Raw genomic sequence first — 24,649 nt, forward strand, 5'->3', positions numbered from 1 at the left:
GGAAACTGGGAATGGAGAAATTTACATGTAAATAAAGAAAATATCTAATAAAAAATATTAAAAAAAAAGAAGAAAGAAAGAAAGAAATGGACAATGACCTAAGCCATTGGGGAAATAGAAAGCAAAATGACTCTGAGATTCTATCTTAAGACAGTTAGACTGGCTAAAAGACACAAGTAGAGCTTATATGCTAAACATATTTTATTCTTGGTAAGAGTGCAAGTGTGTATATATCTATTTTCTTTTCTTTTTTTTTTTTTTTGGTTTTTCTATTTTTGAAATCAATATGGTGGTTTCTCAGAAAATTGGGAAATTTACGTCATATCCCAATGGTTGCTCCACTATACCACAAAGATACTTGTTTAAATATGTTCAAAGTGTCTCTATTCAAAGTATTCAGAAACTTGAAACAACCTAGAGGTCACTCAGCAAAATAATGGATAAAGAAAATGTAATATATGTACACACACACACACACACACACACACACACACACATTGTAGGATTACTCAGTTATGAAAAACAATGATATGATGAAATTTCCAGCAAATAAATGGAACTCAAAAAGATTATACTGAGTCAGGTAAAACAGAGCCAGAAAGACAAATATGGTAAGTATTCATTTATAAGTGGAAATAAGCCCTAAAGTACAAGATAACCACCCTGCAATCCATATACCCAAAGAAGCAAAGTAACAAGGAGGGCTCAAGAGAGGATATATGTATGAATTTCAGTGATAAAAGCAAAGCACCACAGACTTCATGGGTGGATGGGGAAAAGGACCTGGACAGGGTGAGGGGTTGGGGATGGGAACTGAAGAGATCAGTTGTAGGGAGGACAGAAGTTTTCAGGGGGCATCTTTGGGACAAGCTAAAAGCATAGGGCAAATGCAAATTTACAGTAATTGATGAGGGTGACCCTAGCTAAGATTCCTAGCAAAGGTGAATCTTTGAATACAGAGCCTAAAACGATCATCTTCTGTATTCAAGCAAGATTTCCAGTGGAGGGATTAGGTCACTATAATTGCCACAAAACCTTTGACCTCAATGTACCCTGCATACAAGATGTACTTCCGTAAAGGTGGCACAGGATTATGAGAGTGGTCCAACCAATGACTGATCTAGCTTGAGACCCATGCCATGAGACATGGCTTAATTCTGACATTGCCCAAAGGGACATGAACCAGTGACTGGAAAGCCCAGACTCATGATAAAACTAGACAAAAAAGGAAATCAATGAAATGTTGCCTAATGATATTTTGATGGTATTCTACTACACAAGAGTAAATGGCAGTTAGCCCAATTATTAGCAGAAAGGCTTCACCCAGCAACTGATAGAAACAGATGCAGAGACACAAAGCCAAACACTAGGCAGAACCTAAGGAATCTTGCAGCAGAGGAAGAGAAGGAGTATAGGAGTCAAAGGACACTACAAGGAAACACACAAAATTAACTAGCCTGGACCCAGAGAGGCTCAGGGAGACTGAAAGGCCAACCAGGGAGCCTGCAAGGGCCTGAGCTAGGTCTCCGTAGGTTTGTTACAGTTATATAACTTGGACTTCTTGAGAGGATTGTAAGGTGGGAGTAGGAGCTGTCTCTAGCTCTGCTGCCTGCCTTTGAGACCCTTCCCCCAACTAGATTTCCTGGTCTACCTTTAACAGAAAAGGAGTTACCTAGTCTCACTGCAGCTTAATATGCCATGACTGGTTGATATCCATGTGAGACTTACCATTTTTGAAGAGAAACTGAGCGGGAGTGGATGGGTAGAGGGAGGTAGAAGGGGGTATGGAAGGAGAGAAGGGAGGGAAAACTGAGGCAGGGACATAAAGTTGACCACCCCAAATTAATAAAACACTTGTCCTGAAAGTCATTTGCTGCCAGAATTCTTCAGTGCATTCACAACATTCAGATTGATGCTATGACATTATTGCGAAAAGATTATTTACACAGGGGCAGAATGCATACTCAGGAATTAATACTAATACTAAGTGCAGTGATGAGAAAACAAAAAACTAAAAATGTGTGTGTGAAAAAAGTGAGGTCATCAAATTAGCATTTGTTGCTGAAAGTATATTCTGGGAAGAGCTTAAGTCTTTGTTGGAATCAAATTCACTGAGACACATAGACTACCTAGTTGTGCGAGTCCTTCAAAGTAAGTAACATACTGTTTCTGTATTGGCTACCTAAAAATAAAATGAGTGAAGCAACAATTAAAATAACTTCAAAATGCATTTAAAAACAACCATACACAACATCAAACATGCAAAGAAGATAACAATTTTATGGTGATTCAGGAAATGAAGGTTGTAGAAATAACATTACTTTTTTGCCAACCTGCTTTCTGAATTTTGGTGTAAGAGTAAAGATGTTAAACTGCTTACTATATGCTACCCACTTTGATAAACATATGCATATATTACCTCAATTTAACCTTTATGTCAGCTTAACCAAGCATATGTAGTCACATGACCAATTTAGAAATAGGATGTATTAATAAAAAAAAAAAAAAACAGACTTACTGAAGACCAAAGAATTAGTTAAGAATTGAAACTGAAACTAGGACACTTGCCTTTAATTTGCATATGCTTAGCTATGGTGCATATTGTACAGTTATTACATATATTTTCTTATGGGCACTGGTTTCAGAATTTCAAATGAAATGGAATTATATGTGAAAAGTATTTACTACCAACACTTGATATTGGTAGAATAATCACTATCTGGCTAATAAATACTTTTGTAAATACGTTTCTAATATAGAACTTTACCACTGCATATGTCATGTTCTCTGATGATTCAAAAACAACTGTCAGTTCCTTTTTGAAGATCAATAAATATTATCTTAAAGTTTATTATTAATGTCTATTTACTTTTACTCTTATAAGCACACTATTATATGGATTATTGATATACTATCTTAAGGCTCTTGGGAATCAATACCATTATTATCTCAATTTATCAATGAGTGCTCTCATCTCTCCAGTTCCTACTTCCAAAACTTAAATACACTTTTTGTTTGACTTTCACTCTGTTTATCTGTATATCACATTAATTTTTACAAACTATCTTGACTTATTGAAAGGATGGTTGTGTAGGCAGAATTGGACTACAAATAAATAACCATTATTTTTTTCTACCTCTTCTAAATTCTGTCTTATACATGCATTAATTGTAAAACAATTTACTTCAGCTCCATACTACAAATATGGATATAACCTGTCTTGACTAACAGAAAACTAGAACCAATTTGTTCAACACTGTGTATTTCCCTGAGGGTATATCACAGTATCGTGGGCAAAGTGCACATTAAGTATTTTATCAACACTAATTAGACAAATAAAAATTATACTATATTGTACCCTCAATATATTTATATAATATATGAATTTTTATTAAATGTAATTGATGCTCTATAAACTCAGAAGGGTTATAAAATATGATTTACTAAAGTTTGCTTAATATTTTCTAGGTATCTAAAAAATATTTGCATAGGAATTTATTTAATTTCTTCAACTACACCTAAATGAATGAAGTAATCTTTGTGTCTCCAAACTATCAAGTTGATATTCAATAAAGTCACTTGTGCTGAGTGATATTTTTTTAAGAAAAGAGTCCGACTTTTGAACTTGGATATATTGGAGCCTACCTCACGCTGACTCTTGCATCTTGTAATTATTTTAGATCAGTGAAACTGCTAGCTACTTTCCCTGGTTATCTGGCTACTCTGCCCAAACACCGTCATTCTCTCACTTTCTAAATGTGGTTCCCTCAGTAAGAAAATTCTTCGTGCAATAATTGTTCTGGAATTACTGCATGTATCTCCAAAGGGCTGATTAACAAGCTAAGGCTGACCAGAATGCAGAAGGTGTAATCCATCCTCGAACTCTGTGGGAATCATTTTATAAAAATAGATATATTATAACAGATATATTATATTATATCCACCTGTTTTATTTTTGTCTTTATTTTTACTTTTTACTGTTCAAAAATTAAGCGATGTAATCAGTTCATGACTAAAAGTTAAGGAGGAATTGGAAACATAGTTCTTACTAGTAATTAAAGTAGAAGAGATACCTCAATGTGATTTCGTTTTTTTAAAGTAAATCAGAGTGATTTCTTTTTTTTTATAGATGTTTTCTTTAATTACAATATCTCCTTTCCCAGGTTTTCCTCCAAAAAAAAAAAGAAAGAAAGAAAGAAAGAAAAATGAAAAAAAGAAAAAGAAAAAAGAAAAGAAAACTAAAACAAACCCCTGTTACCTTCCCCTTCCCCCCTCCCCCTGCTCACTATCCCACCCCTCCCTGCTTACTGCTTACTGACCCTGGCATTCCCCTACACTGGGGTATTGAACCTTCACAGGGCCAAGGACCTCTCCTCCCATTGATGACCAACTTAGTGAGCAGGGAAGGGGGGGAGGGAACAGGGAATTGTTTTAGTTTTTGGGTTTTTTTAAAAAATTTTTTCATATTTTATTTTATTTTTATTTCTTCTTTTGGAGGGGAATCTGGGAAAGGAGATATGTAAATAAAGAAAACATCTAATAAAAAATAAAAATAATAAATTTGAATTTTCTAGATCCACTTTGTTTCTCCTTTTTTTTATTAGATATTTTCTTTATTTACATTTCAAATGATATCTTCTCTCCCAGTTTCCCCTCTGGGGGTTGGGGGGAAACAACCCTGTTCCCTCTCCGCTCCCCCTACACACCAACCTACCCTCTTACCCTCTCCAGCTTCCTGGCCCTGGCATTCCCCTACACTGGGCACAGAACCTTCACAGGACCAAGGGCCTCTCCTCTCATTGATGACCGACTAGGCCATCCTCTGCTACCTATGCGGTAGAACCATGAGTTCCACCATGTAAACTCTCTGGTTGGTGGTCCCTGGGAACTCTGAGGGTATTAGTTAGTTCATATTGTTGTTCATCCTAAGGAGCTGCAAACCCTTCAGCTTCTTGGGTCCTTTCTCTAGCTCCTTCGTTGGGGACCCTGTGCTCAGTCCAATGGATGGCTGTGATCCTCTACTTCTGTATTAGTCGGGCACTGCCACAGCCTCTCAGGAGACAGCTTTATCAGGCTCCTGTCAGCCAGCACTCGCTGGCATCCACAATAGTGTCTGGGTTTGATGATTGACTATAGGAAGGATTCCCAGGTGGAGCAGTCTCTGGATTGCCCTTCTTTCAGTCCACTTCATTTCTTCAATAATGCTCTGTGACTGATTTAACCCATAAGTGAGTGACATTTCTCTTCTATCTCATCTTGACAGGAAGAAAGCATTTGTAAACCATTTTCTATACAAACACTGATGACCTTGCTAATGGCAATAGTTGCTTATAAGTAGCCAAAATATGAATAACAATAATCTATACCTGTAGTGCATACCTTCAATGCTTTTTAATATATTAAGCATTGAACCCTCACTGCATAACTACAAGAAAGGTATCATCATAGCCCTTGTTCTTGTAAGAAAGTTGGTCTGTGGAAGATCCATGGAGTGTCAGATATCACTAAGTACTACATTAGAGAACCAGAATTTGAACTAACCTAATTTTATTCAAAACTTACATAATGCCCTGCTAAAAGAGAACAAATATTGTATGGAAAATGGTTATCTCTTCCCCTTCTAAGTTCATTTAAACTTTCCTACTGGGGAAATGTCAAAAATAAATGGGAAAGAATATCCACCTCATCTAAACTTAAATGGTAGCCTTGTCAATGTGGTCATTTTAATATGATAAAAATATTCAAAATTATTACAATAATTGCCTCTGGCTTTCTAGACTCAAAAACTGAAATACTATTCTATGAGTCCTTGGATGCTTGAAAATGATTTAAAATCAGCCTTCCTGGCCCTCATTGTGATGTCAACACTGCTTACAAGAGTTTGTAGCTGCCAGCCCACTCTATGGAAACCACAACTATGTTAATTATATTAAGACTTTAATTTTTCTATGTATATTCTGTACAGCCTCTATCATCTTAATCCTTTTGTGATTTTCTCTTTTGCTAGATGCACACATTTCCAGAGACAGACGGTTTTGCTGTTTTTTTTCTTATAATGACTTAGAATTACATTAACAATACTTGAATGGTATTACAGATTTGATGAACAGCCTATTATGGATTGAAAGCAATGAAAAAAATTAAGAAACTCCAGTAGACAATATGTGGTAGAAAAGGAAATAGTTTGGCATATGCAAATTTTCATACTGAGACCATATGTGTCACTGACATATTGCTAATCCTGCTCTCATTCTCCATCAGTAATACTGGAAGTAAAACCTTAATGGGCTTTTGTACATTTAATCCTTTCTCTTCTATCACCTTGTGTATTAGATATAGACATTACTATATTAACAGTGAGTGGTAAAAGGAATGGAATTCTTCCTCTGTAGATATTTTTTCTGTTTATAAACTTTAAACAAATTTATCTACTGTATGTTCTCCATCATTTACAATGCTTTTTGTTTGTTCTCTTCTGCTTCTATTCAAGTATAACAATTCTATGTTGGGACCATATTGAAATCCACAGAGTATAACGATAGAGTTTGTAAGGACTGCGAATGTCTGATCACTAATCGATTATTTTTCTCCTTACTGAAATCCTCTTAATGTCCCATATATGTTTGGTTCTATGTGAGTACTGCTGAAACCACTCACACAAATATGAAGAGCACAACTTCAACATCTCATGTAGCTTCAAGGATCCTCATTATCCGTTTCTCAATCTTTGACCATCAGTAAGCCAAGCAAGAAAAAGAACATTGCATCACAAATACACCCATATTTCATTCCAAGTGCTTTTAGGTGAGGGCATTCCTTTTTCTTACTTTAATTCTCTGCTGTGAGATGAGTCTAGATGTCCCCTTGATGGTTTTCATTGGCATAAAATACTTATGAAGAGACAATGATGAAAATTTCCTAAATGTTGTCATAGCTACTTCTAACAATTTACTTAATGTACTTCTGAATATATCTTAAATTCCTTGGCCTTGGCTGGGTAGTGGTGGTACATGCCTTTAATCCCAGCACTTGGGAGGCAGAGGCAGGCTGATTTCTGAGTTCGAGGCCAGCCTGGTCTACAGAGTGAGTTCCAGGACAGCCAAGGCTACACAGAGAAACCCTGTCTCAAAACAAACAAACAAACAAACAAACAAAATTCTTGGCCTTTCTCATACTTTTCCTGTATATTACAGCTTGATTCAGTTCCTATTATAGTAATCATTTGAGAGAGAATAATTGATTCAGCATAAGAAGGTATAATTTGAAATGAGAAAAGCTTTCCTTCCTTCCTTCTTCCCTTCCCCCTTCCTTCTTCCTTCTTCCCTCCCTCCCCACCTCCTCCCTCCCTCCTTCCCTCTCTCCCTTCCTTCCTTTCTTTCTTGGATCAGATGGGTAGGAAAATACAGTGTTTCACCTGATCTCCCATAGGGAAATGTGATGAATTTATCTTATACTGATCCTCTGTGTCCCAGGAAATAATTAAAATGCTTGTTACAGTGGTATCTGGGCTGCTATTCTATAGTGATTTTGAATGTATTTTCCATAAATTAAAAAAAAATCACCATAAAAATTCAAATTTAAAATCCACATCACCCCTAATTAAAAACAGCTTGGATCCAATGAACACATTATTCCACCTATATCATGTTATAGTTAAAACTATTTATTTTCATTCCCAATCTTCAGCATTTCTAATATCTAAAAAGTTGGATAGGAAAGGAACAAATACTTTGTTTATTCAGCTTTAACGTAACATAACAAACACCCATGAAAAAGTTTTCATATGCTGGGTATCAGTTATCTGTTGTGTTTATATTAAAGAACTAAAAATAAGCACACACAATTGAAGAAAATAATGATCCCTGCCAAAAAGAAGACGAACCCTAAAATGAGGAAATGATTGATATTGGGTGAGCTGGAATAAGTTGAAGATGCTTAACTATCTTTTTCAAGAGAGGATATTTTGTGGAGGAAACAGAAGTGAAACTTATACTAGGCATAGTCATATGTGACATCGTCATATAATCACATAGAAAACAGAAGATTGCCTCATAAAAGTTCCATATCCATAATGGGAATCTCTTAGGACTTTATACAAATCATTCTATGTCAAACCTGAGAAAGCTTTGATATGAATATAAATTCTAAAGTTAGTTAAATAAAAATAAAGCAGCCCACATGATCAAATGACATGGTCTAGTTTGGGGATTTTTGTTGTATTGTTTTCTTTTTTGTTTTCTCATCTGCTAGAAACTTAGCACAAGCATCCATTTCTAGAAATTATACATTCTGAACAGTTCTCAGAAAGCAGTGCTTAGAAAATGTATGGATTTTACATCTTTTATTTTTTATTTTTAACTACAAAATTGCAGTTTTTTCATGTTGTAAACAGTCTTGCATTATTTTTTGGAACTCTTGTTTTTTACTTATTTTAAGCTGGCTAATATGCTGTATATTTTAAAAAATGCAGTTTAGGGTAACCTTCCCACATTCACTTGAGTAAATAATTTGGAAAATATGTATAATACTATGAGGGGCAATAGTTAACCCTAAGTTATTACATTACTCTGTATATCACCCTTTCACTCCACCTATGACCCCAGGTTGTAGCAGATATTGATGCAGTTTTACCTTAAGAAAAGTAGCATTTCACATGTTTAAAAAGAAAAATAAAATTAAGGTTTATCACCCAAATAATTAATCATATATCTATCATTAGAATCTAAATAATATATTTACAATCAATCAACCATTATTTATTGTACTATACAGACATACTGTTTAAATAATGTAACAGATACCCCTTTCAATAAGAACAAATGAGTAAATAATTTAACAAAAATATCATATAATCATAACAATGTAATAGTATATAAGTCAACATCTTACATCCTAAAATACTTCTAAAGAGGTACTTAATATTTAATTTCAACCTTATAATAGTCACTTGCTTGCATTATTAATATTATCATTTTATCAATATTCTTTGGATTTATTATGTAGTTATGAAAGCAACAAAAAATTAGAAGAATTACTTGGGAATTCTTATGTACTTTGTTCCTTTTTTGGCAATATGCAGGATTATTATAAATACCATATTTAAGATAAAACTACTATAAATGCAAACAATTTGTAATAATACAGTATAATTTCAAAATATTAAACATTGAGTTCAAAAGTATGAAAGCAGTTTTCTCCTGTTCCTTATATGTTACCCTTTTAATATTCATCTTGCATTGCAAAATAAATACAATTTAAATTAGATACTAGCTAGAAAGACTACATATGATAATGAAATCGGACATCTAGGAAAGGTTCTCAAGCTTTGAAGGTTTATAACTTTCCAACTTGTCCTACGTTCCTGCTACTTATTATAACTGATTTATTTTAACCTGTACAGAGTTTTCAACTGTTCTGAACAAGAATCACTGGTTGTTTCACACACAACAGCTGTGAAAGTAGACCGGCATGTGATGTGCTCTGAATAACTGCAGTCCTCATTGCTGCCAGTGCTTGCAGTTGGATAGCATTCCCATCCTCAGCAGTTTGCAGCATTAAGATAAACATAGTAACCCATGATTTCTGGGGGTTGGGGAAAGGCTTTTGAAAACGAATTGCTGAATTTAAATAGCACATCACATGCCACATTGAAATCCTGTGTGTACAACCTATAGTATAGAAATCACTAATGCTTAAGTAAAGACAAATTAGTACATAATATCACATCATAAAGTATATATGTGTATATATTTATTATCACAAATTTCATTTTAATCACCCACATTTATAAATAATTTAACTTTTACTCATCCAAAACTTACATAATGACATAAAAGTTCCATATCAATTTTTTTAATCTGTATGAAAGTGAAAACTGTGAAATTGTTATTTGGCTTGAAGTGCTAAATTACATAAGAATATTTACCAAAATCTTATCAGTATCTTCTTCTTCCATAAGTTGTCTTTTCAAAACTTTTCTCTTGAATTTTTATTTGTACTATTTCTATCACTAATATCAACATTTTTCTATGCGGTAAGAAACTTTCAAAAAGAACAACTAAGTGCTTTTCTGCCATTCAGATCTTCCAGCTCCAACATTTTATTACTGAAAACTAAGGATTACTTTCATGTCACAAGAATGAAAATCAGAGAAACTTCTCTGGAGATCAGAATTAGGCACAGTTAAAAAGGAATTTTTTCATGCTAATGGACAAACAGCTTTCTCATTAAGCCTCAAAATCAATAGCCAACCTTTAAGTTGTTACAGTCTCATTAATAAGATTAATTATCAGTCCATGTTAAATATCCCAGACAATTCTTCAGATTTTATTACTAATTAGTAAATAACAATATAAAATATTTTCTTTTTTATTTTCCTAATTTGATGGAAATTCTGTTAGTAATACATTGATTACTCCTATCAACATTATTTTTCTTTGAATAAAAGATTGGAAAAATGTATGGTCAATATGTGGCAGTGAGTTCACATCGAAATCTGGTATCTCCTCTGAATGTTTTAGAATGACAAAAGCCATAATACTTCAGTCTGAAGGTAAATTTCAACTGGGAAGTATAATTAAGGTTAAAAACTCAATGAAAGTATACCAACATTGTCTTTCAAAATTCCAATCCACTAAACATGCAGAGCATTTCGGGTTTTTTTTTTCTTTTTTTGTAGTTCAGACACCAATACTTAGTTCTCATAATGAAAAAAAAAATCAGATGTCCTCCATACAATTCACAACTATCCTTCACTGTATAAATGCAAACTTAAACTCTGTTAAATATAGGTAAAATATTCAATTGCTATCAAAGCACATTGCTGCTATCTAGAAGTGGATTACTTCGTCCCTTCTATGTGAGAAAAGTACATAGAATACACAGGTGATGGCCCATGAAATTAAGCATATCAATATTCCAAGGCAACCCTTGGTACTAACTAGAAAACTATATTGCTTTCATGAAGTAGGCTGTAATCTCTTGTTCAAAGTTTTTCTTTAAAAAATATTTATTAATCAGCAGAAATCGAACAATAATGATTTTCATTGATATTTTGTGAAGGATAGTTGGTAGTCTTATTCTGTATGAAAGTTACTGAGATAAAGGATTAACTCAAACTGCTAACATATGCATTCTAATAGTTACATGCTAAACAGAAGGAAAGCAAAACGCCACACAGTCTATTGTTCAGCACATGAAGGAAGGCTTTTAGCAACAAAGTTATCAAATGTTGGGTATGGGGGATTGCATATACATTCTTAAGTTGTCTCTGCAACCTAGCAGATCACATTAGCAATAGGGGAAACAAAAGACAAAGTTTAAGTTTCCATAGGATAAGAATATATGCAGTATATACAACAAACAATTAATTGATTTGGTAAAACCACTTTAAAATCTGAACTTAGTTGGCCAGATGCACTTAATATAGGCATGCATACAAGACAGAAGGCAGAAACCAATCCCTGTAATTGAATTTGTACCAAACGCACTTCTGACCCCCTGCCACCCACCCCCTTTCAAGTCAAAAATCAATCAATGACCAATTGGAAGAGTATACCTTCTCGTCTTGACCTTGGAATCTTTCTCATTTTATGTTCCATTCACTGTGTCATTAGCTGCAAACCAGGACCTGCTCAAAGCCCAAAGTCAACAAAGTCACTGTATTCAGTCCTATGAGGACTTGGGAGAAACTCCTCATACCTTTCCTCTATGTAGTCCCAAGCAGTGCACATCTAACCCATCCTCCTGCCACTCTTGCCCTGGCTGGTACTTACCTGATGCTCCGCGGGTTCTGCAGATTTCACCAGGTGTTTATCCTTGTACAAAGACCAGAGACCAATGTTGGGCAGGAAAATTAAAGCCACAGTGAATAACAAAGTCATTTGCAGAAACCTCTTCTGTTTCCTCTTCATTGCAAATGGTAACAATGGAGAAAAGTTAGAGATGTTTCCCAGACTGCTTCTTGAGTTTAGCCAAAGTCCTTTCCTCTTTCCTGGGAAGCACCAGAAACTGAAGGGAAGCTAAAAACTTTTGTTGTGTGCTCAGCACCAATCTGCAGGGTTCAGAGGGAGTTGACCATCTGCAGAACAAACGCACAGTTACTTTCCCCCAGAAAACTATGACGACTGTATTATCTGTTGGCTTAGAAATAAACGACTCAACTGAGGAAATCATTAAGTCTATTGACCTCCATTAATATAATGCAGAGGAGTAAATACAATCGTTTCATAGAATAATAATAAGTTATGAGGAAGTCAAGAGCATGCTAGATATATCAGTAAATAGGAGGGGTTTTTCTATCACTGTTTGCCCACCATCCCCCGCCCTTAGTGTGGGAGGTCCGGGATGTAGAGTCGGAGATTAAAAGCTAGAACTGAATGGGAGGGAGTGGCTTGGTCCAGTCAAGTATCTGGAAGAAAAGTGTTCGCTTTTGACATTGGCACATCACCTTCCTTATCTTCCCCGAACAGCTTTTTCTTTGCTTGCTTTGGGATAACCCACCTGAACTCAAGTTCAACTCCCTCGGGAGCCAGCTTGTCAGGCAGGATCCAGGGACACCATAACCAGGTCAGAACTATGTTTGGATAGGGGTTCACAAACTCCTGTATCTTCATGCGCGGTCAGAACACTCCTCTGCAGGCAGCATCTGGGCGACCTGGGAACCTGGCTGAAAGGAGCATACAGATGTCAGCGGTGTCCAGCCAGGAAGTGCAGGCACCAAGACAGACGTCCCTTCCTCGTGCAGTCCTGGGAATGAGAAGTGTGCTCTCAGCCCATCAATCTCGTCCCCTTCCGACGCTCTCACGCTCCACTGTTCATGTTACCATTCTTTTCCAGCAACTGAACGAACCCAGCGAAGCATCACCAGCACCCCCAGGGCAGTATTTCCGATCTCCACTTCACGTCAAGGGACGGATGGCAGGCGGTGAATGTCAAGTGTGACCGGGCTTTACAGGCAAGTGGGAGAGGGCGCGCGGAGGATGAGTGAGGATGGCGAGAACGCGCGTGGAGCTGGCACCCAGGCGTCCGCCTCCCGCTGGCTGTCTCCTGCCTGCTGGCGACGATACTGGTGTCTACCACGTGCGGGAGCCTAGAGGCTGGGATGGGAGGGCGAGCCACCGGCCGGAAGGTAGAGCGGCTGCCAGATGCTACATAAACAAACCCAGAGGCTAGGGGGAAGGAGAGGAGGATAAAGGCGGTGAAAGAGAAATCGATTTGCAGTTCCGGGACAATCGGATCCTCTCTTCTCGGGTAATCTCGAACCGGCAGGGAGACCGGTTCCTCTCTGAGCTCACCCAAAAGGCGCCAGGCCAGAAATTCCGGAGTACAAGTCGCCCTGAGTGGGAGTGCAATGGGAGAATTCCTCCATGGTCCTGATGGGATCACAGCGAGGCAGGCGCGGCAGCGACAGAGAGCAGAGGCAACCCAGTTTGGACTGGTCCCTGAGAAGAGGGTTTCCCCAGAAGCTACAGCTCAAGCCAGGTACGTAGAGTGGAGGGAGGAAGAGAATCCTCACGCGTGGACAGCCTCGCTAGCTGCAGCTTCCAGACAACACTGTGCAGAGCAGAGGCAGCTCAGCTGGTGTCGGCCAGCACCTGGGGCCCAGGTTAAGATTTGGCTTCACTAACTGATGCTTCTCCACCCTAGCATGCCTGCACCTCCCGCTGCTGATAGCTGAGAGGTCTTCTGGTCCCTTGCTGAGCTCACACACCCCTCCCTGGTTAGCCAGAAACCTTAGAACTGAGATAAGTCTCCAGCAGATGGGACCCTTCCCCGCAAAAAAAAAAAAAAAAACTGATTCATCACACACAGGAGAACCTGTGGCCTCTCTAAGGAACCTGTGTGCCTGCCTGGCCAAGGATCCAGAGCACTTAACTCCCTGTGTGAACTAAGTAAGGTGATGGATGGGCATGCCCTGGCATGCAGCGTCAGTCTGTCCAGAACGTCCCAAAACACAGTGATCACCTCTTTGTTACAGTCTAAAGGGTGATGCCCACATGCTTGAGATATAGAGGCTTCACTCCAGATGGCCTTCTCCTTCATCCTCTTTTTTTTTCCTTCCTCCCTCTCTCTCACCTCCCTCCCCACTCCCCCGTCTTTTTTCTCTTTTCCCTCTCTTCTCTATCCACCCAGAGTTCAAGCCTCTCAAGATCCAGATTTGATCTTGAAGAGTTTAGCCTTAAACTCTTCAGGTTATACATTTAAAACAAAATAGACTGGAACAATAGAGATTGGCTGTATGGCCACACAAATAAAGCTTTACTTTGTTAAGTACTTGTTCTCTGTGGATGACTTGCCATCTCGGAAAAGTTTCAAAACACACTGAATATACATTTTGAATGTGTCCTTTCTAAAAGTACTTTGCTTTACATTTTACACAAGTGCAATTTGAAAATGCAGAGGGAAGAGGGTTTTATCACTGCTTCAAAACCACTCACATATACACTCTTAACTGTTCTGTGTAATTTCCAAATCCTGTCCTGCTATTTGAGTTAAAGGAGTTCTAGAACAGAACAATTTGAAGTCCTGGAAGCCATGTACTAAGGGAAAAGTGTTTTGGAATAAATTAACCACCAAGAAAAGGTGTTTGGAGAACTATTTAGGTTTATTGGATTTTTCTTTCTGTTTTTGGAAACAGTTACTGATGATGATGTGGATGGGGTAAAATGCTTTGTTACTAAATAATAAAAAGAACATTTTAAGCAATATCTCTTCTTTTATTCTTTATCAAGATTCCTGTATCAGACATAGCAATATACAGAGAATTGTCTGCTAGTCACAGGATGTGCAATTGGAGGACATGTCACCATTTAAATGTTGGTAGATGAACCTGCATGCACTATTCAGTCACAGATTAAGAATGTCAACAGTGAGTATGTCTCATTATTTATCTCCTGCCCAAGCACACACAGAATGCGAGGTAGAGACTAGATGTATATTTATGTATATTTATAAATGTTATATAACATATATAACTCTTTGTAACTCTTACATGTGAAATATATATATACATATACATGACATTTATATATATGACACATGTATATATGTGTGTATATACACACACACACATATATATATATATATACATATATATATATATATACACACATACATATGTGTGTGTGTGTGTGTGTGCAAGTAGCTTGTCTGAACCAAATGTATGTCTGGTGTCTCCAGAGGTCATTAGGGGGTATCAGATCTTACAGAACTGGAATTATGATAGTTGTTAGCTACCATATGTGTGCTGGGAACTGAACCTGCATGATCAAGGAAGTGATCTTAACAGCTAAGTTATCTCTCCATCTTCCTAGATGACAATCATATTGTGTTCACCTTAGTTTACAGTAGGGTTCCAGAACATCTTTTACAACTCTGACTTATTAAACATTATTTATATAATTTCTCTCTTCTCTTATGCTGTTCTTTTATCATTTATAATTCTGTAACTACATAACAAAGTTATGTCAATCCTCAAAAACAAGGGGTAAAAAAGTACCAAAAATAGGGAGAGATTTTAGATTGAATATTCCCAAATCTCCTAAATTACTGTTACTCTTATTGATTAATGCAGATTTATTTAATGCCTCTGTAGACATGGAGAGCTTGTTTAAAATAAATGTTAGTACTAGTTCTTACAGCTTTAAGAAATATTTGCTTTATAGAGGGTTAGTTCCATGTGGTTTCTTCTCTTGTGATTCATTTAAAAGCTTCAGGTAGTCACATCCTTATGTACTTAGCAACAGGTCAGTAACTCCAGGAACATGTGGAAGAAGGCAGTGTGACCTTGAGTAACAATGGAAAAAGAGAAGGAATGAAGATGCTCAGCCAGCTTTGGAGGTAAACAAGTTTTGTTCCTTACATCTCTCTAAACAAGAACTTTGGTGACTTAATGATAATTATTTTGTTTTCCTGATTCTGTTTTAGCTGTTCTGAACTGATTATTCTGCTTCACAGAACAATGTTTAGAGTAACCTGGGTAATGAAGTTTAGCAGTGGGCAGAGGCTGCTACTTGCCAGTGTCATCTGAGAGGGGCAATCTATTTTTTTTTTGGTTGTTTTATTTATTTATATTTCAAAAGTTTTCCAGCTTCCACTCTGCAAACCCCCTAACCTATACCCCCTCCCTCCTGCTTCTTTGAGAGTGCTCCCCCACCCACCTCACATTCTTAGCATTCCTCTACCCTAGTGCATCAAGCCTTCACAAGACCAAGAGGCCTCACTCACATTAATGTAGCCATCCTCTGTTACATAAGCAGCTGGATCCATGGGTCCCTCGATGTGGACTCTTTGGTTGGTGGTTTAGTCCCTGGGAGCTCTGGGGGATCTGGTTGGTTGATATCTTGGTTCTTCCTATAGTATTGCAAACCCCTTCAGCTCCTTCAGTTATTCCCTGAACTCCTCCATTGGAGTCCCTATGCTCAGTCTGATGGTTGGCTACAAGCATCCACATCTGTATTGGTGAGGCTCTGGCAGAGCCTTTCAGAGGACAGCTGTATCAGGCTCCTGTCAGCAAGCACTCCTTGGTATCAGCAATAGTGTCTGGGTTTGGTGTCTGTCTATGGGATGGATCCCTAGGTGGGCAGTATCTGTATGTCCTTTCCTTCAGTCTCTGCTCCACTCTTTGTCCCTGCAATTCCTTTAGGCAAGAACAATTCTGTTAATATTTTTGAGATGGGTCGGTGGCCCCATCCCTCAACTGAGGGCCTTGCCTAACCTCTGGATATGGTCTCTACAGATCTCTCTGCCCTTTGTTGGGTATTTCAGCTAATTTCAATCCCATTGGATCCTGGGAGCCTCTTGCTTTCCTGGCATGTGGAACTTTCTAGTGTCTACCCCCAGTTCCTCCTTCCCCACTGCTACACACCTCCATTCAATTTCCTGACTCTGTATTTCTCCCTTGTCTCCTCTCACCATCTGATCCTGTCCCCCTTTCCCCTCCCCCTCCCTCTCCTACTGCAGTCCTTCCTTCCCTCTACCTCCTGTCATTATTTTGTTCCCACTTCTAAATAGGACTGAAGCATCCACACTTTGTTGTTCCTTCTTCTTGAGCTTCATGTGGTCTGTGAGTTATATCCTGGGTATTCTGAGCTTTTATTCCTAATAACCACTTATCAGTGAGTGCATACTGTGTGTCTTCTTTATACAGTCACATTCCCCAACTTCTTTCCTACCTGGTAACAGTGTACAACCTGAGCTGCTTATAACATGGTATGTGGGGTCCCAACAGGAACATCCCAAGCACAAATTGTCATGGAGGAATATTCAGACTCTGGCCACATCTCATAAATAGTCAATTAGACTATGAATCATCACAGTCTGATTTTCCCAATACTCAGAGCACCAACCCAAGCAAGTTCCACTGCTAGGCAAGTAAAAAGAGAAAAATAAATGAGAACTCAATAGAAGGTTCCCCACAGAATGCATGGCTGCACCTAAAAATGATAGAGACCAAAGCTATAGTAATGAGAGTTTATCTGAAGGCCTAGTGGCCTAGTGAAGTTACTAAATTATTAAGTAAGAGGATAGTGAAGAACGATGGATCAAGTTTTAACTAGGGTCATGTGACATTACTCAGTTGTGTTTGTTTCTCTATGTCAATATGTATTTCTTGTGCTTTTTCTTAGATTCATGTTTATTTGTTTGTTTGGTTGGTTTTGTTTGTTTTTTCCTATTCAATTGTTTACTTTGTTCCTTTTATTTAAAAAAAAATCTTGTTATTATTTTTTGTCCCTTTTGATGCATTTTTAAAAACACGTTTTTCTGTGGAGTCCTGGGTGTCCTGGAACTTGCTCAGTAGACTAGGGGGAGCCTCAAAATCAGAGATCTCCCTGCCTCTATATAAAGGTATACTCTGGATTCTTTTCAGATCACATAAAATGTTTACTTGTTCGCTAATGAGAGAACAAAAAAGGGTGTGGGATTTAGATGAGTAAGGCTCTAGGAAGAGTTGGGAGAAGGAAACATAATCAGATATGTTATTAAAATCTATTTTGTATTAAAACAAAACAATGATTCTAGGAATTGGAGAGATGGTTTAGGAGTTAGGAGCACTTACTGCGTCAAAGACTCATTGACTTAAATACCCTGTAACTCTAGTTCATTGGGATTCAATACTCTCCTAGCTTTTTCATATATTTCACTTAACCCAAACACAAAAAAAAATGAATACAAGTAATAAACTTTTAATATAAAAATAAATTTAAAAATGACCAGTAATTAAAAAGAAAAATACCTATTTACCAATTACTTAAATAAAGAAAAATTAATTGTATAGTTATATATTTCATTTTACATGAATAAATTATGACAAATTTTTGTGAACATTTTCTAGGAAATACAAGCATTTAACACTACATTGGAAAAAAATGTGTCCTGGCAGTGGTACCACATGCCTTTAATCCCAGCACTTGGGAGGTAGAGGGAGGCTGATTTCTTAGTTTGAGGGCAACCTGGTCTACAGATTGAGTTCCAGGACAGCCAGGACTACACTGAGAAACCTTGTCTTAAAAAAAAAAATGTGAATCAAGAATCACCTATTATTAAATTTTGATTGCTCTAAAATATTTCTAAAGAACACACACACATATATACACACTCATACATAGAATAAAAAGGACATAAAGCTAACCATATTTTTAAAACTGTCAGCAGCAGCAGCATGATGAAGTTGCATTCAATTACATGTACTAACAATTAAAAAGCAACAATGCTAAGGGGAAAATAGAAGATTGTTTCCACTTGAACAAACCATTTCATATCTAGGAAAGATCTTAATTTTTATTTCATTATGATTCTCTGTATCAAATGTGATTATAAATAAAAATTTTTTTCTTCAGCATTAGTCGAAAAAAACAAACTAACAGGCATTATATGAGTGACTAATTTAGGACTACATGCCCATATCAAGATTAGTAGATGTTGAACTCATATAAAATAACATAGAATTTACATCTTCACATATTATTTAAAATCATCTTTTGATGATTTGACATAATGTAAACATCATAAGACCCATTATATTTGCTCTTTAGAGAATAATCACTAGTAGAAAAGTCTGTATATATCCCAAAATCATAACATTTGAAAGTTATTTTCTATTGGAGGAGTTGAGTTAATAGATAGGGAATCCACAGTTATGGCTACCTGGCTATATTTATGTGTATGATTTATGACTTGCTTGTTAAACAATATAATTACCATTTACCAGACATATATCTAAACACTCAAGGCAGAAATACTGGCAGGTACAGAGGCCTAGATCAGATATTCTTATCATACATGCTTTATCTTCTAGTCTAAATGAGATTAGAAAGCATACAAAAGATATGAATGGCTGGAAACATAGTCTAACTTGTATTTAAACATGATAAAGCTGGCAGCTGAACTATAAAATTACAGAAGAGTAAAGAAAAAGGAGTGAAGGAGTGATAACCATCAGTAAAACATGGGTGATGGTGTCTTATATAACACTAACAGTAATGAGGCTGAAGAAAGCATATTCCCAAATGTTCTCACTATCACAGTGAACTCAGTCGTTTTTAATGAATGAATATGTACTAAAACAAGTGGCTCAAAGTATTTCAAGCTCCTGATAGAAGCATTTTCAGCACTGTTTGCCACTGCTAGAAGGCAAAAGTTTAGGAGGTTCAGGTTTTAAGAGGATATACAAGATTTGTTTACAGAACTGTTGATTTTGCACAGAAAAGAGTCAGAAGATTTATAAGCATTTGCAATTTATCAGAAAAGCATGTGTAGGCTATCAGGAGGAAATATTAATGTAGAAGACATTACAGAGCAACTCAGTCCCTAAGGTAATGAGAATATAAAGAAGATGAGCAGTTGTAAAAGAGAATTAGCAATTGTGTCAAACCAAGAGTGTAGAAATGAGGAGAAAGTATCAGAAGACCTTGAAACAAATAATTTATTTGAGTTGAGAAAAAAATGGTAGAATCAGAGGGAGAGGGCAGGAGGCCACTCTTCATAAAATGAAGTTGACAAAACTGCTGAGATTGGAGAAATCTTCACTCTATGAAACTACTGTAAAATTTGCTTAAACTATTAAGAACTAAATTGTCAGCAGCCTTAAGAACAAGTAGCATTTTAGATACTAAAAAAGATGACCTCTACAGAAAAATCTGATAAAGTTTTAATTAGTGTAATTGTGTTAAACTCTTAATGACCAAAGCACAGAATGCATTTAATTTTGTGTAATATAAGCATACTGTATTTATCTCTACAAGGAATGATCAAAAGAAAATTAAAAGATTCTATATATTATTTGTTCACAACAATTTAGTTATTTTCTACCTTACAGTAAACAAGGGATTTTATTTTATTCGGTGTTATTCATTAATATATTTCTTTTGCTCTTATTCATCTTTACCCTGTAAGAAATTACAGACAACTAAGTCATCTCAGTAAAGTTGAAAATTCTGTAGTTATGTGTCTGTTATCAACTGTAGGGAGGGAAGAGAGGAATTCTATCTAGTTCGCATGTTACTGTGGTGGCTAAAACCAAAAATTTAAACAGAAATATGTTTTTGAAAATGTCAAGAGGGGCTGGAGAGATGGCTCAGCAGTGAAGAGCACTAACTGCTCTTCTGAAGGACCTGAGTTCAAATCCCAGCAACCACATGGTGGCTCACAACCATCTGTAATGAGATATGACCCCCTCTTCTGGAGTGTCTGAAGACATTATTATTTGCCAGGCAGTGGTGGAGCATACTGTTAATCCCAGTACTTAGGAGGCAGAGGCAGGTGGATTTCTGAGTACAAGGCCAGCCTTGGTCTACAGAGTGAGTTTCAGGACAACCAGAGGTATACAGAGAAACCCTGTCTCAAAACACACACACCCACCCCCAAAAAATGTCAAGAATTTTTATTTACATAACAAACAATCAAAAATATTATACAGATAATGGGATTTATTCATGTTAATAGCATACCATGTTTTTGTCTTATAAATTTGAATGAGAATTTAATTAAAGCCAATATATCCTTCCAAAAAAAGAATCCTCCCAAATCACCCTTATTGCAACATTTGTCTCCTGCTAAGTTTAAATTTTAATACAAGAAATCCTTTGAGGACACTAAGTAATTAATAAAGTTTTATTATTAACAATAATAATGTCTAAAAAATCAGTGTCATTACTTACATGATATATTATCACTAATAATTCACTAAAATATATTGTGATCATTTTCATTTATTATACTACTTATTACTGCTTGATATTAAGATTTAGACATATTATTAAACATATTTTACTTTTATTAAGTGAATAAAAGTTTTTAAAATCTTTGTACTACAAGTAATTTTAATAAATATTCTCATTTTAAAGGTATGGTACTTAAGCATCAGAAGGTTAAAGAAATTTGAAATTTTAATCAGCTAATACATAAAACATCTGTGTAATTAATATGCATAACTCTGATCTTAGCATCTGAGTCCTTCATAATAAGCAAAAACTTAAGTACTTTGTTGATATTTTTCTCAATATCTTAGGTTTGGAGAAAATCAGTTTAGTATGCTTTGCTTTTATGAACGTGTCAAAATAAGGTAACCATATCTAAGGCCCACAATATGTGGTTATTAATCTGTTCATTGTACTTTTTTTTTAATCTCCTCTGGTATAAACAGGAGAAGGTACAATTCAAAAGTTCACTTTCTAGAAGGAAGCAAATGAGAATACATTTGCCTAATTTCCTCAGGATTGTGTTAACCCTTTCATGCTGAGTGACTTATAAGGTGCCTTATTCTGGACCAATTGATTGTGAGAATTACCTGATGCAAGTTTATATGAATAAGCAAACAGCTAGCTTCTTAAATACATTGTAAAATAGAAGCTCTTGAAATGAGCAGAAAGCATCTCATGATATTCAGGAGGCTTATGAGCTCACAATAAAAGAAAATTTGGGCAGTACTGACTTCTAAGGTATCAGGTATCACACCTGCAACAGGAAGAGCACATTGTACGCATCATCTTTCCTACTAATGCTATATTATGCTACTCTTGTTTTTGGAGATTCATTTACAATTACAGAGTACTGTCCAACCATGCCTGACTGATAGGACAGAATACCAGATCTGAATTGAGCACATAGCAAAGACAAACACTGCTTGTCTACACAGTGGCTTAGGGAGTTGATGATGCAGCCCAGACAGATGGGAGATAGTGGCATCTAACTCGTAGTACATCCACCAGGAGAATCACAACATAACTTCTAATCTATTAGAACCAGTCATGATTTGAAAGGCAAAATAACCCTTTCTTGAAAATAATTACTGATGTGAACCTGCTCTTGGTAAAAAGATTATTTGGTTAGCCATCAGCAAGTGGCCATCCTAGGAGAACTCTCTTCTATGATGTCAGCAAGTGGTTATCATGTAAGAGCTGCCTCCGATGGGATGGGATTTGTCTGAATTGGAAGGTCAAAAATATTTGAGATATTAGTAGATATTCTCCTCTGTATGTTTATTTTCATTGGGAATTGAACACAAGTAATTCCAAAGTCAAGTGATCAGAATATACAAAAAAGAAGCCAATATATTTGTCATCACCAACTATTACATCACAGTCTTCCTATTACTTGATATTATGGCCAGCAGCTTCAAAGAAAAAAATTTTAAGCTTGATTTTTAGATAGAGAAGTTTGATTCATGATTGACATCCAACAGTATACTGTTGTTTTGGAAATTCTAACATTCAACAGTAAAAGTTCTTTCCAATAAACAAGGCAGTAAAATTGGTCATATATTATGCAGACAATCTGAGTGTCCTTCAGTGATATATCAGGAAAAAATATTAAACTTTTAGAAATACAGGGGAAAATGATTGAAATTTTCTACAGAATAATCTAAAACAGAGAAATATATACAAAGCCCAACGAATGTAAACCACTTGTAGAAAAGCAATGCTAGGCAGGGACTCCATGATGGAAGAAGTGGTACAATCAACCAACCAATCAATCAATGTACTTAGTTTAGTTGACCTCAGTGGTACAATAAATAAATAAATAAATAGTAAATAAGTAAATAAAAACAGACAAACAAACAAATAAATGTACTTCACTTGGTTTATATCAACTGGAGGCTGTTTGAGTTTCCCCTGGGTAGGCATAACAAACTAATTAGTAGAGTAAGTATAGTGGTTGCAATGGTCATAACCACAGCACTTTGCCATCAGTAATGATGAAAACTAGATACCACCTAACTAGCAACAAAGAAGTAGAGCTAAGCTAATTAGACTGGCTTTGCTCCAATGAAGCAGGAATCACCGAAGTTCATTATAAATGGAATCATTCCAGATATGGATTGTCTTTCTTGGCCTTAGCATCTCAGAGAACACCATTGCCTTAATGTTTATAGCATGAACTCCACTAAGTATCTTGTCAACCAGGATAATTATATCTTGACAACCAAGATGTATTATCCTATAAGATGCTCAACTGTTTTATAGAATTTATGTTGAAGAAAAAAGAAAAAGAAAAAGAAAAATGGTCACATGATCAAAAACTGAATCATTTTCAACTATAACACCAATCCAAAGTGATTACCCTAAGTAGTAAAATGTAACAAGGTTTTGGAGACAACCTTGATGTACAGAGTGGGAGAAGATATACATTATATATTGGCTCCCAACAACAAACATTTAAAGAGCATGGGCCAATAAAACAAAGGGTGGAAGTAAACAGGAATTATGAATAGCCCAATGGGGAGTTTGTGTATCTTTCCACTGTGTCTGCAGTAGGTGAAGGTTTGGGGGTTTGAGGGTTCTTCTTTTATGGTGAAATACATTTTAGCTTATATGAATGTATTGCATGTATTATTAAACTTAAGCTCATCATGATACCAACTAACTTCCTGTTTTTGTTCAGAAAACCAGCTGAGTTGCCATGATTGTCTTTAGAGAACATATAAGTTTTAGCTATGAGGTTTTTTTTTCACATAGAAAACTCTAGGCTAAGAGAAAAAATAAAGTTCTTGGAGCCTGGAGCCTGCTCATTGGAGCTATGCTTCATCCAGGTTATATGTCTGTCTGTCTGTCTGTCTGTCTGTCTGTCTGTCTGTGTGTGTGTGTGTGTGTGTGTGTGTGTGTGTGTGCTTGTGTGGGTAATTTTCCCCTTTTCTAGCTAGTCCCAGAGAATTAAGTTTTGCTCTGTTAGAAGTCTGCTGGGTGACTAATCACCAACTCCACATTCAAGCCTCCTTGGTTTACCCTGAGGTATCAATGTTGGCTTTCAACAGTTCCATGGATTCAATTGCCATCTCTGCTGATACCATCTTACAGTTATATCTTCTGCCTGAAACCTTTTCCCTCCCACTTCACTTGTGAAGTTCCCTGTAACTTATTCTGCACTCATCCTAAAGTAACTATGGTATTTTCTTAAAATTGCAAACATATATTAAGCCATAATATGAAATTGCTTTGCAGACATTTTCTGAAAATGACTTAAGGACTTCTTACAGTCCCTGTTTAATTAACATTGATAACATAGTTTATACAAAAGATTGCTTAGGGAGGAATAAAAACAATATATTCAGAGACATTATGATTACTTTTAATGCCAAAACATTAAAATAAATGCTCCTTAATATTAAACATGTAGTGCTAAAACCTAATACATTACCATTAAATCATCAGTT

At 36.3% G+C, this 24,649-nt stretch overlaps 1 protein-coding gene across 2 annotated transcripts in view; it reads right to left on the reverse strand.

The window, feature by feature from the left end:
* Galntl6 (polypeptide N-acetylgalactosaminyltransferase like 6) overlaps nt 1-13,301 on the reverse strand; it is a 1,048,694-nt gene extending 1,035,393 nt beyond the window's left edge. Inside the window, exons 1-2 of one of the 2 annotated variants that reach the window (XM_031339868.1) lie at nt 12,502-13,301; nt 11,775-12,079 (exon numbers count right to left, since the gene is read on the reverse strand). In XM_031339868.1, the coding sequence (XP_031195728.1) occupies nt 11,775-11,912 (138 nt within the window). In that variant the 5' untranslated portion in view covers nt 11,913-12,079; nt 12,502-13,301. Of the gene's footprint in view, nt 1-11,774 lie in introns of both variants that reach the window. The other variant, XM_031339869.1, reaches the window with a different exon arrangement.
* Nucleotides 13,302-24,649: the final 11,348 nt, after the last annotated feature.

This window comes from Mastomys coucha, unplaced genomic scaffold, assembly GCF_008632895.1.
Source record: "Mastomys coucha isolate ucsf_1 unplaced genomic scaffold, UCSF_Mcou_1 pScaffold22, whole genome shotgun sequence".
NCBI classification, from domain to species: domain Eukaryota; kingdom Metazoa; phylum Chordata; class Mammalia; order Rodentia; family Muridae; genus Mastomys; species Mastomys coucha.